The sequence below is a fragment of the Bombina bombina genome, chromosome 2 (assembly GCF_027579735.1).
Source record: "Bombina bombina isolate aBomBom1 chromosome 2, aBomBom1.pri, whole genome shotgun sequence".
NCBI lineage: Eukaryota > Metazoa > Chordata > Amphibia > Anura > Bombinatoridae > Bombina > Bombina bombina.
Genome location: NC_069500.1, coordinates 531,709,271 through 531,731,645, shown reverse-complemented (window position 1 = coordinate 531,731,645; position 22,375 = coordinate 531,709,271). Strand labels below are relative to the sequence as shown.

Genomic DNA, 22,375 nt, shown 5'->3' with positions numbered 1-22,375 from the left:
CATCCCCTTCTGTGTCTACACCAGTTTTGCCCACACAAGAGGCCCCTAGTACATCTAGCGCGCCAATTCTTATTACCATGCAACAATTAACGGCTGTAATGGATAACTCTATAGCAAACATTTTATCCAAAATGCCTACTTATCAGAGAAAGCGCGATTGCTCTGTTTTAAACACTGTAGAGCAAGAGGACGCTGATAATAACTGTTCTGACATACCCTCACACCAATCTGAAGGGGCCATGAGGGAGGTTTTGTCTGAGGGAGAAATTTCAGATTCAGGAAAAATTTCTCAACAAGCTGAACCTGATGTTGTGACATTTAAATTTAAATTAGAACATCTCCGCGCACTGCTTAAGGAGGTATTATCTACTCTGGATGATTGTGACAATTTGGTCATTCCAGAGAAATTATGTAAGATGGACAAGTTCCTAGAGGTTCCGGTGCCCCCCGACGCTTTTCCTATACCCAAGCGGGTGGCGGACATAGTAAATAAAGAGTGGGAAAGGCCCGGCATACCTTTTGTCCCCCCCCCTATATTTAAGAAATTATTTCCTATAGTCGACCCCAGAAAGGACTTATGGCAGACAGTCCCCAAGGTCGAGGGGGCGGTTTCTACTCTAAACAAACGCACTACTATTCCTATCGAAGATAGTTGTGCTTTCAAAGATCCTATGGATAAAAAATTAGAGGGTTTGCTTAAAAAGATTTTTGTTTAGCAAGGTTACCTTCTACAACCAATTTCATGCATTGTTCCTGTCTCTACGGCAGCATGTTTCTGGTTCGAGGAACTAGAAAAGTCGCTCAATAAAGAATCTTCGTATGAGGAGGTTATGGACAGAGTTCAAGCACTTAAATTGGCTAACTCTTTTATTTTAGATGCCGCTTTGCAATTAGCTAGATTAGCGGCGAAAAATTCAGGGTTTGCTATCGTGGCGCGCAGAGCGCTTTGGCTAAAGTCTTGGTCAGCGGATGTGTCTTCCAAGACAAAATTGCTTAACATCCCTTTCAAGGGTAAAACATTATTTGGACCTGATTTGAAAGAGATTATTTCAGACATCACTGGGGGAAAGGGCCACGCCCTCCCACAGGATAGGTCTTTTAAGGCTAAAAATAAGCCTAATTTTCGTCCCTTTCGCAGAAACGGACCAGCCTCTAATTCTACATCCTCTAAGCAAGAGGGTAATACTTCACAACCCAAACCAGCCTGGAGACCAATGCAAGGCTGGAACAAGGGTAAGCAGGCCAAGAAGCCTACCACTGCTACCAAAACAGCATGAAGGGATGGCCCCCGATCCGGGACCGGATCTGGTGGGGGGCAGACTTTCTCTCTTTGCTCAGGCTTGGGCAAGAGATGTTCAGGATCCTTGGGCGCTAGAAATAGTTTCTCAAGGTTATCTCCTGGAATTCAAGGAACTACCCCCAAGGGGAAGGTTCCACAGGTCTCAATTATCTTCAAACCAAATAAAAAGACAGGCATTCTTACATTGTGTAGAAGACCTGTTAAAGATGGGAGTGATTCATCCAGTTCCAATAAGAGAACAAGGGATGGGTTTTTATTCCAACCTGTTCATAGTTCCCAAAAAAGAGGGAACATTCAGACCAATTTTGGATCTCAAGATCCTAAACAAATTTCTCAAGGTTCCATCGTTCAAAATGGAAACTATTCGAACGATCCTACCTACTATCCAGGAAAATCAATTTATGACTACCGTGGATTTAAAGGATTGCGTACCTACATATTCCTATCCACAAGGAACATCATCAGTTCCTAAGGTTCGCTTTTCTGGACAAGCATTACCAGTTTGTGGCACTTCCATTCGGATTAGCCACTGCTCCAAGGATTTTCACAAAGGTACTAGGGTCCCTTCTAGCGGTTCTAAGACCAAGGGGCATTGCAGTAGTACCTTACTTGGACGACATCCTGATTCAAGCGTCGTCTCTGTCAAAAGCAAAGGCTCATACGGACATCGTCCTAGCCTTTCTCAGATCTCACGGATGGAAGGTGAACAAAGAAAAAAGTTCTCTGTCCCCGTCAACAAGAGTTCCCTTCTTGGGAACAATAATAGATTCCTTAGAAATGAGGATTTTTCTGACAGAGGTCAGAAAATCAAAAATTCTAAGCTCTTGTCAAGTACTTCATTCTGTTCTTCGTCCTTCCATAGCGCAGTGCATGGAAGTAATAGGATTGATGGTTGCAGCAATGGACATAGTTCCTTTTGCACGAATTCATCTAAGACCATTACCACTGTGCATGCTCAGACAGTGGAATGGGGATTATACAGACTTGTCTCCGACGATTCAAGTAGATCAAAAGACCAGAGATTCACTCCGTTGGTGGCTGACCCTGGACAATCTGTCACAGGGAATGAGCTTCCGCAGACCAGAGTGGGTCATTGTCACGACCGACGCCAGTCTGGTGGGCTGGGGCGCGGTCTGGGAACCCCTGAAAGCTCAGGGTCTATGGTCTCGGGAAGAATCTCTTCTCCCGATAAACATTCTGGAACTGAGAGCGATATTCAATGCTCTCAAAGCTTGGCCTCAACTAGCAAAGGCCAAATTCATAAGGTTTCAATCAGACAACATGACGACTGTTGCATATATCAATCATCAGGGGGGAACAAGGAGTTCCCTGGCGATGGAAGAAGTGACCAGAATAATTCAATGGGCGAAGGATCACTCCTGCCACTTGTCTGCAATCCACATCCCAGGAGTGGAAAATTGGGAAGCGGATTTTCTGAGTCGTCAGACATTCCATCCGGGGGAGTGGGAACTCCATCCGGAAATCTTTGCCCAAATAACTCAATTATGGGGCATTCCAGACATGGATCTGATGGCGTCTCGTCAGAACTGCAAGGTTCCTTGCTACGGGTCCAGATCCAGGGATCCCAAGGCGACTCTAGTAGATGCACTAGTAGCACCTTGGACCTTCAACCTAGCTTATGTATTCCCACCGTTTCCTCTCATTCCCAGGCTGGTAGCCAGGATCAATCAGGAGAGGGCTTCGGTGATCTTGATAGCTCCTGCGTGGCCACGCAGGACTTGGTATGCAGACCTGGTGAATATGTCATCGGCTCCACCATGGAAGCTACCTTTGAGACAGGACCTTCTTGTTCAAGGTCCATTCGAACATCCGAATCTGGTTTCCCTCCAACTGACGGCTTGGAGATTGAACGCTTGATTTTATCAAAGCGTGGGTTTTCAGATTCTGTAATAGATACTCTGATTCAGGCTAGAAAGCCTGTAACTAGAAAAATTTACCATAAAATATGGAAAAAATATATCTGTTGGTGTGAATCTAAAGGATTCCCATGGAACAAGATAAAAATTCCTAAGATTCTATCCTTTCTACAAGAAGGTTTGGAGAAAGGATTATCTGCAAGTTCTCTGAAGGGACAGATCTCTGCTTTATCTGTTTTACTTCACAAAAGGCTGGCAGCTGTGCCAGATGTTCAAGCATTTGTTCAGGCTCTGGTTAGAAACAAGCCTGTTTACAGACCTTTGACTCCTCCCTGGAGTCTAAATCTAGTTCTTTCAGTTCTTCAAGGGGTTCCGTTTGAACCCTTACATTCCGTAGATATTAAGTTATTATCTTGGAAAGTTTTTTTTTTGGTTGCAATTTCTTCTGCTAGAAGAGTTTCAGAGTTATCTGCTCTGCAGTGTTATCTGGTGTTCCATGCAGATAAGGTGGTTTTGCGTACTAAGCCTGGTTTTCTTCCGAAAGTTGTTTCCAACAAAAATATTAACCAGGAGATAGTTGTACCTTCTTTGTGTCCGAATCCAGTTTCAAAGAAGGAACGTTTGTTACACAATTTGGACGTAGTCCGTGCTCTAAAATTCTATTTAGAGGCTACTAAAGATTTCAGACAAACATCTTCCTTGTTTGTTGTTTATTCTGGTAAAAGGAGAGGTCAAAAAGCGACTTCTACCTCTCTTTCCTTTTGGCTTAAAAGCATTATCCGATTGGCTTATGAGACTGCCGGACGGCAGCCTCCTGAAAGAATCACAGCTCACTCCACTTGGGCTGTGGCTTCCACATGGGCCTTCAAGAACGAGGCTTCTGTTGACCAGATATGTAAGGCAGCGACTTGGTCTTCACTGCACACTTTTGCCAAATTTTACAAATTTGATACTTTTGCTTCTTCGGAGGCTATTTTTGGGAGAAAGGTTTTGCAAGCTGTGGTGCCTTCCGTTTAGGTGACCTGATTTGCTCCCTCCCTTCATCCATGTCCTAAAGCTTTGGTATTGGTTCCCACAAGTAAGGATGACGCCGTGGACCGGACACACCTATGTTGGAGAAAACAGAATTTATGCTTACCTGATAAATTACTTTCTCCAACGGTGTGTCCGGTCCACGGCCCGCCCTGTTTTTTTTAATCAGGTCTGATGAATTATTTTCTCTAACTACAGTCACCACGGTATCATATGATTTCTCCTATATATATTTCCTCCTGTCCGTCGGTCGAATGACTGGGGTGGGCGGAGCCTAGGAGGGATCATGTGACCAGCTTTGCTGGGACTCTTTGCCATTTCCTGTTGGGGAAGAGAATATCCCACAAGTAAGGATGACGCCGTGGACCGGACACACCGTTGGAGAAAGTAATTTATCAGGTAAGCATAAATTCTGTTTCTGCAGGTTTTGCGTGCACTGAAAGCCCTGTCAAAGCAGCAATTACTTCACATTACTTCAGACTGACTGTTTAAAAGTCAGATGTTTGGCCCTAATTGTCTATACACATAATAAATATATATAGTTCAATGCAGGAACAAGCACTCACTCCCAAGCTGCAACGTCCAGAGTGCACTGCAGGCACAATATAAATTCCAGGAATCACCGGAGAGTGCCTTCTTATTTCTGGAATTTTATATATATATATATATATATATATATATATATATATATATATATATATATATATATATACATAAACTTCCCAGTTGAGACGGCACACACTTTGATCAAACCAGCCACCCGGTGCTCTGCCACAAATAAAGCATACAGCAAAAGATGTGTTGAATCCTACGGACAGTCTCCGTGGTATCATATGACTCAAAACACAGCAGGCACAGCAGGCTTTGTAGCAATCTGTTTAATGATGTCAACGAAGAGAAACCAGATGTTTCGACTCGCACAGGAGCCTTTTTCAATGGTAGTATAACCGAACATGACATACAGAACACAAGCTCTAGTCTAAATACCCACCCATCCCAGTGAACTCACCAATCAGACCGCACATCAGTCACACACCCACAAACATGTGCGCAAAAGACCGGACTCGGCACAAGCACAGCTGATCGAGTAAGGCGCGGAATGACGTCATCATGCCTCCTATGCTTAGAACAACAGCAGAAGCCCTGGGTGCCATGGAGATAGAAAACAACAATAGTTGTACTCCAATCGGCGGGTGCAGTGGGTGGAGACATAGAAGCGCAGCTGACAGGCGAGAGATACATAGTGAGGCCAAATAACGGGCCACAAGCAAACATTTATATGTACAGAATAAACGATATCTACTATTATAAACATAATTTACCAAAGATTTACTTTATGTTTGAATCAACATTACCACTAACACTGCCATCTATACTCAAAAGTATCAAGACATTGAAAGTCTAATAAAGGGGAAAGGACCCCAAACATCCAATTCTAAGAGACTGTTGTACAGGTGCATCATGCACACAAGGAATAGGTAGAAACAGAAACAGGACGACTCCCAATGTATGCGGCTTATCTGACTTTATAGCAGCAGCCAAAATCAATATTTGTATTGAGACCCCTAGGGGCCACTGTATCCAGGGTGATTATCCAACGTGCCTCTAACCTCAGTAGTTCCTGTCCTCTGTCACCCCCACGCTTATGGCGGGGCACATGATCAATAAGCATTGTTCGTAGAGAGGATACAGTATGTCCTGCAGATAAGAAGTGACGTGCAACAGGCTGCTCTGAACGTCTTTTATCAAGAGCCTCGCGAATAGCTGATTTGTGGTTTGCCAGACGTTCCCTGAACGACGTCACCGTCTTACCAATGTAGTATCTTGAACATGGACAGATGATGGCATAGATGACAAATTCTGAAGTACATGTGAGTCTATGCTTAATTGCGAATCGTCTGTTCATGTGTGGATGTTGAAATGAATTTCCAGCAATCAGGCTATTACATGTTACACAATTGCCACATTTGTAGCATCCAGGTTTACCTCTAGGGAGCCACGTCTGTTTATCTTAACAGTGTATCGGATCATTGAGCACCAATAAATCCCTCAGGTTAGCTCTCCTATATACCAAATGTGGTATAGGAGTATCCATAAAGGGGAGGCTCGTATCCTTAGATAGCATCATCCAGTTCTTCTTGATAGTAGTATGAACAAGTTGAGAGCCTGGGGTGTAAGTAGTCAGGAAGTTCAGCCGCTTGGGTGATTCCACCGCAGCTTTTCTTGTAGTTACAGAATCTTGTGTCCAATTGTTAGCTTCAAGGCATTGTTGGCCTATCAGGGTGGACGGATATCCCCTCTCCAGAAATTTTTGGGACATTTCAAGTAATTGTTCTTTTTTGCGGAAGTCGTCCGTATGGTTGCGGACGACCCGCAGGAGCTGAGAGCAGCTGACACCATTTCTTTGGAATTTCAGATGAAAACTACCGTAATGTAGGATCGAGTTTTTATCAGTAGCTTTGTGGAACAAAGTTGTATGCAGTTTACATCCATTCAGGATTTTGTCAATATTGTGTTCCATTTTAAACTTGATATTGGACTTGAGGGCATTCAACCCATTGACCCATTTAATCAAACTCTCAATGCTGTCACCCCAAATCAAAAAGACATCATCTATATACCGGCGGTAAAATTTAATGGGGTTCTGCCTGGAGAAAATGTTAAATTGCTCGTACATAGACATATAAATGTTAGCATAGGATGGGGCCATATTCGACCCCATCGCAGTGCCCATAACCTGAAGAAAATATTCATTCTCAAAACAAAAATAATTTTTCTCCAGGCAGAACTCCAACAGGTGAAGAAGAAATTCAATTGGGGGCCCTATATACAGGGGATTATCAATTAGAAGTTGTCTTACCATATCTATCCCATGAACATGGGGTATTACGGTATATAGACTCACCACATCCATGGTGACCAAGATTTCGTTGGGGCAAATGTCCTCAATACATTTTAGAAAATTGATTAGTTCAAATGATTCCTTTAAGTGTGACTGTGTATTCTGTACCACCGGTTGGAGAAAAAAATCTATGTTTTCAGCTAATGGTTGCATAAGTGACCCTCTGGCCGACACTATAGGTCTACCAGGGGGTTCTCCAATGATTTATGAATCTTGGGTAGTAGATATAAAATTGGACTTATCGGTTGTTCCACAGTCAAAAAACCAAATGCATCGTCATCTATGATGCCTGCCTGATGTGCCAAACATAGGAATTCATCAATTTGCTTTTTAAAGGTTCTAGTAGGGTTAGAAGGTAATGGGCGATAAGTAGATGTGTCATGAAGTTGTCTAAATGCCTCACCCCTATATTGGGTGTAATCCAATATCACTGTGGCACCCCCCTTGTCCGCTGGCCTGATGACTATATCCCTATCAGTAGATAGGGATTTCAATGCTTGCCTCTCGCTACCATCAAGTTATCTCTATATGATGGAATAGTTTTGTGTAATTCTGAGAGAGTTGTAGTACATATCTGATAGAATGTTTTTATAGCGGGATGGGTGTTAGGGGGTTCAAACGTGCTCATAGCTTTAAACGGTTTGGGTGTATAGTCACCCTTATCCTTGAAGTAATCTTTTAGCTTGAGTTGTCTTTGGAACCTATCCATGTCCACATAAAGATCAAAAAGATCACATGGGGGGGTGGGGGGGTAGGCACAAAAGACAAACCTTTATCAAGCACTTTTACTTCGTCAGTGGTAAGTGGGCGTGTACTTAAATTGTAAATTATTGTATCTTTTTCTGTTTCTGTTGATTTTTTCTTTTTGCCCCTACCCCTCCTGAGGCTTCCGCCTCTAGGCCTAAGGATAAAGGGGGCTTCTGTGCAGAACGAGTGGTTACTCCACTTGATGTACACGGGTACCTACATCAAGTGGAGTAACCACTCGTTCTGCACAGCATGCAGAGCACACATGATTCTTATCATTTCAATACAAGTGCAAGGAGTAGTAGATCTGAATATGTATGCAATTATGTTTATGCTAATATTTTGTTATTTTCCAGGCAATAACATAGAGCCCTACATTCCCACTCTTATGGAGCTGATATTGGTATCTCTGGGTAATTCTAATAACAGAATGAAGGAGCTGGCTGTGAGTTTACTGGGTGCCATTGGTAAGGGTGAAAATATTTGCCTTCTGTCTTTCTCTTGGTGCTTTCTTGATTTGAAATATTTATGTCTTTCTCCCCTTCCCCCCTTTAGTTTAGCTCACCTTTTCCTGGTGGAAAAGTTACCTTTCTTTCTTAATTTTTGCTGTGCTTTTGCCTTTTTATGTTCTTTATGCCTGCTTTTCTTCCTACTCACACCTTTTTTGCCATTTTAGCATTTGATGATTTGCACTGTTTCTATCACACCCACATTTTAACATATATTCAGGCACCCCTTAGCTGTGTATATCATTCTTCCTCATAGCATCAATCCTCTGTTTTCCCGTGTAGGATTAACCGGTGTAACTTTGCATGAGCTTGTAGAATTGATTTTGCTTGGAGGTGAAAAAAAAGCATTTTGACCTCACTCAGAACAGTTTTCTCAAAGGGATAGAGTGATAATTCTGTGAAGGTTTAAATTTCTCTTCTGGTCGCTTTGCTCCCCCAAGCAACCAGAGAGAAAAAAGCTAGTTTTTGTGATCCTGCTTGGCCCAAAATAACTTCTTCAGCTTACCTGTCTGTTTTACTGAAATGAGCTTCTAATTTTTACAGAACAAGAAGGTGTGTCCATAATATTTGGCGTCTAAGTACAGCACAATAACCAGTAAAGGACTGGAGAAGAATACAGGTTTGGCAACACAGTGTTAAACTGTTTCCTTCTCAAGTTCATTACTGATTATTGTATTATGGTGATTTAATACAGAGAGCTGATTCTGTGTTTCAGGTATGTAAATTACAGCGAACATATTTAAATGTGGGGCAGCTTATGATGTAGTGAAGTTAGACTTTTTGCCTTGCAGCTTCTAAATACCCCATGTCTTACAATACATATTTCTACAGGTTCTTCATGTTCTCTATTACATTTTGAACCGTTGATGAATGAGTATGTGATGCTTTTAAGACTATTCTGATTGTGTCTTTGTCTTTGTCTACAGTGTTTGGGTGTCTTCTTTGTGTTCATTCATTCCTTATCTATTTTTTCTATCAGAATAAGGTTATTTTTTAAGACTCACCCTTGTTTTGTGCTGAATAACAATCCTGGGAATATGAATCCTGTGATTTTCATTCCTTTATTTTGACCAATTTCTATCAACAAATCCAATGATTTTTTAAGAGTCTTCTCCACAGACTTGATATCATCAGAACCCAGATATTTTTGCAAACTACTAATGAATCCTGGATGTTTTTTGTTTTTTGTTTTTTTATCCACCATTCTGGTACAAGCTTCCTGGGCTTGTCATGAAGCGAGAGCAGTGCATTTGGTATGAAGGTCTTACAAAACACGTTTTCTTATTTATCTTGCCTTTATAAGATACATCAATAGGATTGTAACAGATTAGTTCTTAATTTCTTTACACTTTTTTTGTAGAACCATATTAAGTCCTTCCCTGATTTGCACAGTATTTTGTTATTGTTTTCTTTTTTAATAATAATGCTTTGGCTTTTGTCTTGAAGCTATTTCTGGGTTAAAACCTTTCTCCAAATAGATTTTGTTTGCACAGACTAACTTGAGTTGTATATTTGAGGCTTTGCCTCCCAAAAAAACCTTTGTAAGTTGTTTCTCCATATTAAAAAGGCCAGATGCCATATACATTTAATATTAAAATAGCTCCAGTAATTGTGTAAAAAAAAAAGGGGGAGGAGAGTTCACAGCTTTATTCATTACTTTTGGGAAATAAGAACCTGGCCACCAGGAGGAGGCAAAGACACCCCAGCCAAAGGCTTAAATACCTCCCCCACTCCCCTCATCCCCCAGTCATTCTTTAACTTTCGTCACAGGAGGATGACAGAGAAGTGCCGAAGATTCGGAGTAGTCTCTTATGAAGGGTAGTACTCTTTGGAATGGGACTGGAGTTTTAAGTAGTCCTGTCAGCCTCTTAGTGAGAGCCTGGATGAAAGTTAGATTCCGGAGATGCAGGGAGAATCTTCCTGTGAAACCATCCTGACTTATATTAACAACTCCACAAGCAATCAGTGTTGTCGAGTTTCGCTGCCTGCTTTCTGCACTCAAGTCCATGTCAGGAGCGATGCTTCTACCTGTCACACTTGAAGGGCCGTGTTCCTGTTCCGTGGCATTGATTTTGGTAAGATCGTTTCATTTTTTATACATAATGATAACACAGACGACAGGGTCACAGTGTGGCGCCTTTTATCTTATGGAATCAAGGGTTAATATTCCTAGTGAGGGGATTATTGAACAGGGTTTTTTATACAAAATATTGTTTATTGTGTTATTGCTGCGTTATGTGCGAGATGTGGCTCTGGCAATGGTGAAACTTCAGGTTGACTTCCGTAAGTAATTGGCGCGTTTTCTCCTTAGTGCAGGGGCGGTCCTGCGAGGCATCCCAGGTGACCGGGTGTGAGTTTCACTTCCTCTGTTGATCAGCGGCATAGGAGACAAAACGGTTTCTGTAGTCCGGGTCATAGGAGGTGGTGAGTGCCCCGGCCATTGGAGATATAAAGGTGCCAATTTTTTAAGCTAGTCTAGTCCATAATAAAAGCGCAAGCTATGGAGGATTCTGACGCGTTAGAGGGTACTCCCTCTTTAACAAAGTTTCATTCCTGTGTTTATTGTAAGGAGGTTCTTGTAGATCAGCCTTCTCAACTATGTTCCACATGCCTTGATAAAGTTACGACATCTAAAACTAAAGGAATGTCTAGTACTACTGAGCCGTCCACCTCTGAGGGCTCCCCGTCCCGTGAGGTGCGTTCTCTGCTTTCATCTCTGAGTGCACATGCAGCACCCCAGGGTCCAACAATGACTCCTACGGGAGAGATTTGTTGGCCGTCAGATTTTGCGGATCAACTGCAAACAGCGGTATCAAAAGTGATCCATGCCTTACCACGTTCTGCTAAGCGCAAGCGTAGGGCGTACCATGGCGGCCTGGCCCAGGGGTTGTCTACGCCTATGGAAATATCAGAGGCGTTATACGATGACTAGACCCACTCCGACTCTTCGGAGGAGGCTCCTTCTGGGTCTGTGTCATCTCATCCTTGGGCAGCAGAGGAGTCTGACTTTAGGTTTAGGATAGGAGAATTTGCGCTTTTTGCTGAAGCAAGTGCTTGCTACTCTGGAGGTCCCGGGAACCGAAGCTTCCGGAGCAACCTTCGATTCCTAAGCTTGGCAAGGTTTATGAGGACAGGGTGGTGCTCCAGACCGTCCCGGTTCCTGTTAAAATGGCTAATATTATTAAGAATGAATGGGAGCGATTGGGTTCTTCCTTTCCCCTTCTTCTTCCTTTAAGAAACTGTTCCCCGTCCTGGTCTCTCAGCTCGAGCAGTGGGGGACTGTCCCTAAGGTGGATGGTGCCACCTCTACGCTCGTGAAGCGGACGACTATTCCTCTCGAGGATAGTTCGTTGTTTAAGGAGCCCATGGATAAAAAGTTGTAAAACATGTTAAGGAAAATGTTTCAACACACGGTGTTTGTTTTTCAACCGGCAGCGGCCTGCAGGAGCTGCAACATATTGGTGTGAATCCCTGTGTGACATGGTCACGAGGGAGACTTTCATCGACGAGATACAGGATAAGAATAAGGCGTTGAAGGTCACCAATTCTTTAATTTGTGATGCCAATATGCAAATTATTTGCCTGAACGCAAAGGTTTCAGGATTCTCCGTTTTAGCTCGCAGGATTCTGTGGCTAAGGTCTTGGTCAGCGGACATGACCTCTAAGTTGAGGCTGTTGTTCCTGCCTTTTCAAGGAAAGATTCTGTTCGGTCCAGGATTGGATTCAATCATATCCACGGTTACGGGAGGCAAGGGAACGTTCCTACCGCAGGGTAAGAAGGCGAAGCCTAAAGGATCTACTTTTTGCCCCTTTCGCACGGACTAGGCCTAGCGTCAACAGCCCGCCGCAAAAGCGGATCAGTCCAAGGGAACTTGGAAGTCTGTTCAGTCTTGGAACAAGTCCAAGCAGAACATGAAGCCCGCTGAGACTAAATCATCATGAAGGGGCGGCCCCCGACCGGTCTCCGGACCAAGTAGGGGGCAGATTGTCTCTCTTCTCTGAAACCTAGTTGCAGGAAGTTCAGGACCCTTGGGTTCTGGAGGTTGTCGCCCAGGGTTACAGGTTACGGTTCAAATCCCATCCGCCCAGGGGCAGATTCCTCCTGTCAAACCTGTCTTCAAGACCGAAAAGGAGAGAGGCCTTTATAGATTGTGTGAGAGATCTCTCCTCTCTAGGTTTTATCGTACCAGTACCCTGAACAGAAAGGAGTCTAGGGTACTGTTCAAATCTCTTTGTGGTTCCAAAGAAGGAGGGCACGTTCCTCACGATTCTGGACCCAAAGTGTTTAAACAAGTTTCTGACTGTTTCATAGTTAAAAATGGAAACGATCAGATCTATTCTGCCCCTAGTTCAAGAGGGACAGTTCATGACGACAATGGACTTGAAGGATGCTTACCTTCATGTTCCAATTCACAGAGACCACTTCAAGTTCCTAAGATTTGCATTTCTGGACCAACACTTCCAGTTTGTGGCCCTTCCCTTTGGCCTGGCGACGGCCCCGAAAGTCTTCACCAAGGTTCTGGGGGTGCTACTTGCAGTGGCCAGATCCAGGGGCATCGCTGTGGCGCCCTATTTGGACGAAATCCTAGTCCAGGCACCGTCGATCAGCCTCGCAAAGGATCGTTCGAGGGATATTCTTTTATTGCTTCAATCTCACAGTTGGAAGATCAACTCAGGAAAGAGTTCCCTGGTTCCCAGCAACAGGGTGGAGTTCATAAGCACGATAATAGACTCTATGTCCATGAAAATATTTCTCACAGATCAACGACGCAGGAAGATTGCATCCACCTGTCTTGCCCTTCAGTCTTACTCAAGCCCTTCGGTTGCTCAGTGTATGGAAATGATTGGGCTCATGGTTACCAGCATAGACGTCATCCCTTTCGCCAGGTTCCATCTCAGACCTCTTCAATTGTGCATTTTGAGACAGTGGAACGGCGATCATTCAGATCTATCACAGCGGATATTCATGGATGCTCGGACCAGGGACTCCCTATCTTGGTGGATCTGTCCTGAGACCGTCCTGGGAGATTGTGACCACGGACGCAAGTCTGGCAGGATGGGGAGCTGTTTGGGGCGCCAGAATGGCACAAGGAAAATGGACCCGGTAGAAGTCTCTTCTTCCGATAAATATTCTGGAACTTCGAGCAATCTACAATGCTCTGAGGGCGTGGCCTCCTCTGGGGTCATTTAGCTTCATCAGATTCCAGACCGACAACATTACCTCGGTGGCTTACATCAACCACCAGGGGGGAACGAGGAGCTCCCTAGCAATGAGGGAGGTGTCTCGGATATTGGAGTGGGCGGAGTCCCACAGCTGTTCTCTCTCAGCGATTCACATTCCAAGTGTTGACAACTGGGAAGCGGACTTTCTCAAAAGGCAATCCTTCCATCCGGGGGAATTGTCTCTTCACCCTGAAGTGTTTGCGGAGATTTGTCTCAAATGGGGAACGCCGGAGATAGATCTCATGGTGTCCAGACTCAATTGCAAGCTACCTCGATACGGGTCGAGGTTGAGGTATCCCCAGGCAGATCTGATAGATGCCTTAGTGGTGCCTTGGGGATTCAGCCTAGCTTACATTTTTCCACCGTTACCACTTCTACCTCGGGTAGTGGCAGGCATCAAGCAGGCGCGAGCTTCAGCCATCCTGATTGCTCCTTCATGGCCGCGGAGGACGTGGTTTACAGATCTGGTAGGGATGTCATCCTCTCCACCATGGTGGTTACCCTGTTGCAGGGATCTGCTGGAACAGTGTCCTTTTCAACATCAAAATCTCGTTTCTCTGAGGCTGACTGCGTGGAGATTGAACGCTTAGTCTTAGCCAAGAGAGGTTTTTCTGAAAGTGTGATTGACACTCTAGTACAGGCAAGAAAGCCAGTCACTCGTTGCATCTACCATAAGGTGTGAAGGACTTACTTGTCCTGGTGTGAGAAACATGGATATCCTTGGCATAAGGTGAAGGTATCCAGGATTCTGTCCTTTCTCCAAGAAGGTTTCGAGAAGGTTCTTGACACCAGTTCTTTAAAGGAACAAATTTTGGCTTTATCAGTCTTGTTGCACAGGAGACTCGCTGAGCTTCCTGACATTCAATCTTTTGTTCAGACTCTGTCTAGAATCAGACCTGTCTTTAGACAGTCTGCTCCCCCATGGAGCTTAAACTTGGTCCTTAAAGTGACAGTCTAGTCCAAAATAAACTTTCATGATTCAGATAGGGCATGTAATTTTAAACAATTTTCCAATTTACTTTTATCACCAATTTTGCTTGGTATTCTTAGTTGAAAGCTTAACCTAGGAGGTTCATATGCTAATTTCTTAGACCTTGAAGGCCGCCTCTTAAGTATGATGTTAGTTCATGAATTTCATATAGATAACACTGTGCTCATGCACGTGAAGTTACCTGGGAGCTATCACTGATTGGCTAAACTGCAAGTCTGTCAAAAGAACTGAAAAAGGGTCAGTTTGCAGAGGCTCAGATACAAGATAATCACAGAGGTAAAAAATATATAAATATAACTGTGTTGGTTATGCAAAACTGGGGAATGGGTAAAAAAGGGATTATCTATCTTTTAAAACAATAACAATTCTGGTGTAGACTGTCCCTTTAAGGTATTGCAGAGGGTTCCGTTTGAGCCTATGCATTCTATCGACATTAAGATTCTGTCCTGGACGGTTTGCTTTCTTTCATGTAATTAGCAAGAGTCCATGAGCTAGTGACGTATGGGATATACATTCCTACCAGGAGGGGCAAAGTTTCCCAAACCTCAAAATGCCTACAAATACACCCCTCACCACACCCACAAATCAGTTTTACAAACTTTGCCTCCTATGGAGGTGGTGAAGTAAGTTTGTGCTAGATTCTACGTTGATATGCGCTCCGCATCAAGTTGGAGCCCGGTTTTCCTCTCAGCGTGCAGTGAATGTCAGAGGGATGTGAGGAGAGTATTGCCTATTTGAATTCAATGATCTCCTTCTACGGGGTCTATTTCATAGGTTCTCTGTTATCGGTCGTAGAGATTCATCTCTTACCTCCCTTTTCAGATCGACGATATACTCTTATATATATATACCATTACCTCTGCTGATTTTCGTTTCAGTACTGGTTTGGCTTTCTACAACATGTAGATGAGTGTCCTGGGGTAAGTAAGTCTTATTTTCTGTGACACTCTAAGCTATGGTTGGGCACTTTTTTATAAAGTTCTAAATATATGTATTCAAACATTTATTTGCCTTGACTCAGGATGTTCAACATTCCTTATTTCAGACAGTCAGTTTCATATTTGGGATAATGCATTTGAATCAATCATTTTTTTCTTACCTTAAAATTTGACTTTTTTCCTGTGGGCTGTTAGGCTCGCGGGGGCTGAAAATGCTTCATTTTATTGCGTCATTCTTGGCGCGGACTTTTTTGGCGCAAATTTTTTTTTCTGTTTCCGGCGTCATACGTGTCGCCGGAAGTTGCGTCATTTTTGACGTTCTTTTGCGCCAAAAGTGTTGGCGTTCCGGATGTGGCGTCATTTTTGGCGCCAAAAGCATTTAGGCGCCAAATAATGTGGGCGTCGTATTTGGCTCTAAAAAAATATGGGCGCCACTTTTGTCTCTACATTATTTAAGTCTCATTATTTATTGCTTCTGGTTGCTAGAAGCTTGTTCACTGGCATTTTTTCCCATTCCTGAAACTGTCATTTAAGGAATTTGATCAATTTTGCTTTATATGTTGTTTTTTCTATTACATATTGCAAGATGTCCTACGTTGCAACTGAGTCAGAAGATACTTCAGGAAAATCGCTGCCTGGTGCTGGAGCTACCAAAGCTAAGTGTATCTGCTGTAAACTCTTGGTAGCTGTTCCTCCAGCTGTTGTTTGTATTGAATGTCATGACAAACTTGTTAATGCAGATAATATTTCCTTTAGTAAAGTTCCATTACCTGTTGCTGTTCCGTCAACATCTAATACTCAGAGTGTTCCTGATAACATAAGAGATTTTGTTTCTGAATCCATTAAGAAGGCTATGTCTGTTATTCCTCCTTCTAGTAAACATAAAAAGTCTTTTAAAACTTCTCATTATCCAGATGAATTTTTAAATGAACATCATCATTCTGATTCTGATAATGGTTCCTCTGGTTCAGAGGATTCTGTCTCAGAGGTTGATGCTGATAAATCTTCATATTTATTTAAAATGGAATTTATTCGTTCTTTACTTAAAGAAGTCCTAATTGCATTAGAAATTGAGGATTCTGGTCCTCTTGATACTAAATCTAAGCGTTTAGATAAGGTCTTTAAATCTCCTGTAGTTATTCCAGAAGTTTTTCCTGTTCCTGGTGCTATTTCTGAAGTAATTTCCAGGGAATGGAATAATTTGGGTAATTCATTTACTCCTTCTAAACGTTTTAAGCAATTATATCCTGTGCCATCTGACAGATTAGAGTTTTGGGACAAAATCCCTAAGGTTGATGGGGCTGTCTCTATTCTTGCTAAGCGTACTACTATTCCTACGGCAGATGGTACTTCCTTTAAGGATCCTTTAGATAGGAAAATTGAATCCTTTCTAAGAAAAGCTTATTTGTGTTCAGGTAATCTTCTTAGACCTGCTATATCTTTGGCGGATGTTGCTGCAGCTTCAACTTTTTGGTTGGAAGCTTTAGCGCAACAAGTAACAGATCATAATTCTCATAGCATTATTCTTCTTCTTCAGCATGCTAATAATTTTATTTGTGATGCCATCTTTGATATCATTAGAGTTGATGTCAGGTATATGTCTCTAGCTATTTTAGCTAGAAGAGCTTTATGGCTTAAAACTTGGAATGCTGATATGTCTTCTAAGTCTACTCTGCTTTCCCTTTCTTTCCAGGGTAATAAATTATTTGGTTCTCAGTTGGATTCTATTATCTCAACTGTTACTGGAGGGAAAGGAACTTTTTTACCGCAGGATAAAAAATCTAAGGGTAAATTCAGGTCTAATAATTGTTTTCGTTCCTTTCGTCACAACAAGGAACAAAAGCCTGATCCTTCATCCTCAGGAGCGGTATCAGTTTGGAAACCTTCTCCAGTCTGGAATAAATCCAAGCCTTTTAGAAAAGCAAAGCCAGCTCCTAAGTCCACATGAAGGTGCGGCCCTCATTCCAGCTCAGCTGGTAGGGGGCAGATTACGTTTTTTCAAAGAAATTTGGATCAATTCCGTTCACAATCTTTGGATTCAGAACATTGTTTCAGAAGGGTACAGAATTGGTTTCAAGATAAGACCTCCTGCAAAGAGATTTTTTCTTTCCCGTGTCCCAGTAAATCCAGCGAAGGCTCAAGCATTTCTGAAATGTGTTTCAGATCTAGAGTTGTCTGGAGTAATTATGCCAGTTCCAGTTCTGGAACAGGGGCTGGGGTTTTATTCAAATCTCTTCATTGTACCAAAGAAGGAGAATTCCTTCAGACCAGTTCTGGATCTAAAAATATTGAATCGTTATGTAAGGATACCAACATTCAAAATGGTATCTGTAAGGACTATCCTGCCTTTTGTTCAGCAAGGGCATTATATGTCTACAATAGATTTACAGGATGCATATCTGCATATTCCGATTCATCCAGATCACTATCGGTTTCTGAGATTCTCTTTCCTAGACAAGCATTACCAGTTTGTGGCTCTGCCGTTTGGCCTAGCAACAGCTCCAAGAATTTTTACAAAGGTTCTCGGTGCCCTTCTGTCTGTAATCAGAGAACAGGGTATTGTGGTATTTCCTTATTTGGACGATATCTTGGTACTTGCTCAGTCTTCACATTTAGCAGAATATCATACGAATCGACTTGTGTTGTTTCTTCAAGATCATGGTTGGAGGATCAATTTACTAAAAAGTTCATTGATTCCTCAGACAAGGGTAACCTTTTTGGGTTTCCAGATAGATTCAGTGTCCATGACTCTCTCTTTGACAGACAAGAGACGTCTAAAATTGATATCAGCTTGTCGAAACCTTCAGTCACAATCATTCCCTTCGGTAGCCTTATGCATGGAAATTCTAGGTCTTATGACTGCTGCATCGGACGCGATCCCCTTTGCTCGTTTTCACATGCGACCTCTTCAGCTCTGTATGCTGAACCAATGGTGCAGGGATTACACAAAGATATCTCAATTAATATCTTTAAAACCGATTGTACGACACTCTCTGACGTGGTGGACAGATCACCATCGTTTAGTTCAGGGGGCTTCTTTTGTTCTTCCGACCTGGACTGTAATTTCAACAGATGCAAGTCTTACGGGTTGGGGAGCTGTGTGGGGGTCTCTGACGGCACAAGGGGTTTGGGAATCTCAGGAGGTGAGATTACCGATAAATATTTTGGAACTCCGTGCAATTTTCAGAGCTCTTCAGTCTTGGCCTCTTCTAAAGAGAGAATCGTTCATTTGTTTTCAGACAGACAATGTCACAACTGTGGCATACATCAATCATCAAGGAGGGACTCACAGTCCTCTAGCTATGAAAGAAGTATCTCGAATTCTGGTTTGGGCGGAATCCAGCTCCTGTCTAATTTCTGCGGTTTATATCCCAGGTATAGACAATTGGGAAGCGGATTATCTCAGTCGCCAAACGTTGCATCCGGGCGAATGGTCTCTTCACCCAGAGGTATTTCTTCAGATTGTTCAAATGTGGGGACTTCCAGAAATAGATCTGATGGCCTCTCATCTAAACAAGAAACTTCCCAGGTATCTGTCCAGATCCAGGGATCCTCAAGCGGAAGCAGTGGATGCATTGTCACTTCCTTGGAAGTATCATCCTGCCTATATCTTTCCGCCTCTAGTTCTTCTTCCAAGAGTGATCTCCAAGATTCTGAAGGAATGCTCGTTTGTTCTGCTGGTAGCTCCAGCATGGCCTCACAAGTTTTGGTATGCGGATCTTGTCCGGATGGCCTTTTGCCAACCGTGGACTCTTCCGTTAAGACCAGACCTTCTGTCGCAAGGTCCTTTTTTCCATCAGGATCTCAAATCCTTAAACTTAAAGGTATGGAGATTGAACGCTTGATTCTTAGTCAAAGAAGTTTCTCTGACTCTGTGATTAATACTATGTTACAGGCTCGTAAATCCGTATCTAGGGAGATATATTATAGAGTCTGGAAGACTTATATTTCTTGGTGTCTTTCTCATCATTTTTCCTGGCATTCTTTTAGAATTCCGAGAATTTTACAGTTTCTTCAGGATGGTTTGGATAAAGGTTTGTCTGCAAGTTCCTTGAAAGGACAAATCTCTGCTCTTTCTGTTCTTTTTCACAGAAAGATTGCTAATCTTCCTGATATTCATTGTTTTGTACAAGCTTTGGTTCGTATAAAACCTGTTATTAAGTCAATTTCTCCTCCTTGGAGTTTGAATTTGGTTCTGGGGGCTCTTCAAGCTCCTCCGTTTGAACCTATGCATTCATTGGATATTAAATTACTTTCTTGGAAAGTTTTGTTCCTTTTGGCCATCTCTTCTGCCAGAAGAGTTTCTGAATTATCTGCTCTTTCTTGTGAGTCTCCTTTTCTGATTTTTCACCAGGATAAGACGGTGTTGCGAACTTCTTTTGAATTTTTACCTAAGGTTGTGAATTCCAACAACATTAGTAGAGAAATTGTGGTTCCTTCATTATGTCCTAATCCTAAGAATTCTAAGGAGAAATCATTGCATTCTTTAGATGTAGTTAGAGCTTTAAAATATTATGTTGAAGCTACTAAGACTTTCCGAAAGACTTCTAGTCTATTTGTTATCTTTTCCGGTTCTAGGAAAGGTCAGAAGGCCTCTGCCATTTCTTTGGCATCTTGGTTGAAATCTTTAATTCATCATGCTTATGTCGAGTCGGGTAAAACTCCGCCTCAAAGGATTACAGCTCATTCTACTAGGTCAGTTTCTACTTCCTGGGCGTTTAGGAATGAAGCTTCGGTTGATCAGATTTGCAAAGCAGCAACTTGGTCTTCTTTGCATACCTTTACTAAATTCTACCATTTTGATGTGTTTTCTTCTTCTGAAGCTGTTTTTGGTAGAAAAGTACTTCAGGCAGCTGTTTCAGTTTGAATCTTCTGCTTATTTTTTCAATTTAAACTTTATTTTGGGTGTGGATTATTTTTCAGCGGAATTGGCTGTCTTTATTTTTTCCCTCCCTCTCTAGTGACTCTTGCGTGGAAAGATCCACATCTTGGGTAGTCATTATCCCATACGTCACTAGCTCATGGACCTGATAAATTCATTTCTTTCATATTAGCAAGAGTCCATGAGGCCCACCCTTTTTGTGGTGGTTATGATTTTTTTGTATAAAGCACAATTATTCCAATTCCTTATTTTTTATGCTTTCACACTTTTTTCTTATCACCCCACTTCTTGGCTATTCGTTAAACTGATTTGTGGGTGTGGCGAGGGGTGTATTTGTAGGCATTTTGAGGTTTGGGAAACTTTGCCCCTCCTGGTAGGAATGTATATCCCATACGTCACTAGCTCATGGACTCTTGCTAATATGAAAGAAATGAATTTATCAGGTAAGTTCTTACATAAATTATGTTTCTCCAACATAGGTGTGTCCGGTCCACGGCGTCATCCTTACTTGTGGGATATTCTCTTCCCCAACAGGAAATGGCAAAGAGCCCAGCAAAGCTGGTCACATGATCCCTCCTAGGCTCCGCCTACCCCAGTCATTCTCTTTGCCGTTGTACAGGCAACATCTCCACGGAGATGGCTTAGAGTTTTTTAGTGTTTAACTGTAGTTTTTATTATTCAATCAAGAGTTTGTTATTTTAAAATAGTGCTGGTATGTACTATTTACTCTGAAACAGAAAAGAGATGAAGATTTCTGTTTGTATGAGGAAAATGATTTTAGCAACCGTTACTAAAATCCATGGCTGTTCCACACAGGACTGTTGAGAGGAATTAACTTCAGTTGGGGGAACAGTGAGCAGTCTTTTGCTGCTTGAGGTATGACACATTCTAACAAGACGATGTAATGCTGGAAGCTGTCATTTTCCCTATGGGATCCGGTAAGCCATTTTATTCACACAGTAAATAAGGGCTTCACAAGGGCTTATTAAGACTGTAGACATTTTCTGGGCTAAATCGATCATATTTACACATATTTAGCCTTGAGGAATCATTTAATCTGGGTATTTTTTTTTTGTAAAATAATATCGGCAGGCACTGTTTTAGACACTTTATTCTATTGGGGTTTTCCCTAATCATAGTCAGAGCCTCATTTTCGCGCCGGTATGGCGCACTTGTTTTTGAGAACAGCATGACATGCAGCTGCATGTGTGTGGAGCTCTGATACATAGAAAAGTCTTTCTGAAGGCATTATTTGGTATCGTATTCCCCTTTGGGCTTGGTTGGGTCTCAGCAAAGCAGATTCCAGGGACTGTAAAGGGGTTAAATATAAAAACGGCTCCGGTTCCGTTATTTTAAGGGTTAAAGCTTCCAAATTTGGTGTGCAATACTTTTAAGGCTTTAAGACACTGTGGTGAAATTTTGGTGAATTTTGAACAATTCCTTCATACTTTTTCGCAATTGCAGTAATAAAGTGTGTTCAGTTTAAAATTTAAAGTGACAGTAACGGTTTTATTTTAAAACGTTTTTTGTGCTTTGTTATCAAGTTTATGCCTGTTTAACATGTCTGAACTACCAGATAGATTGTGTTCTGACTGTGGGGAAGCCAAGGTTCCTTCTCATTTAAATAGATGTGATTTATGTCATAAAAAATTTAGTAAAAATGATGCCCAAGATGATTCCTCAAGTGAGGGGAGTAAGCATGGTACTGCATCATCCCCTCCTTCGTCTACACCAGTTTTGCCCATACAGGAGGCCCCTAGTACATCTAGCGCGCCAATACTCCTTACTATGCAACAATTAACGGCTGTAATGGATAATTCTATCAAAACATTTTAGCCAATATGCCCACTTATCAGCGAAAGCGCGACTGCTCTGTTTTAGAAAATACTGAAGAGCATGAGGACGCTGATGATATTGTTTCTGAAGGGCCCCTACACCAGTCTGAGGGGGCCAGGGAGGTTTTGTCTGAGGGAG

General features: G+C 42.4%; 1 protein-coding gene across 2 annotated transcripts in view; it reads left to right on the top strand.

The window, feature by feature from the left end:
• Positions 1-22,375, top strand: part of IPO4 (importin 4) — a 722,238-nt gene that overhangs the window by 194,903 nt on the left and 504,960 nt on the right. For both annotated transcript variants that reach the window (XM_053702364.1, XM_053702363.1), the window contains exon 15: positions 8,215-8,325. In XM_053702364.1, the coding sequence (XP_053558339.1) occupies positions 8,215-8,325 (111 nt within the window). The remainder of the gene's footprint in view (positions 1-8,214; positions 8,326-22,375) is intronic.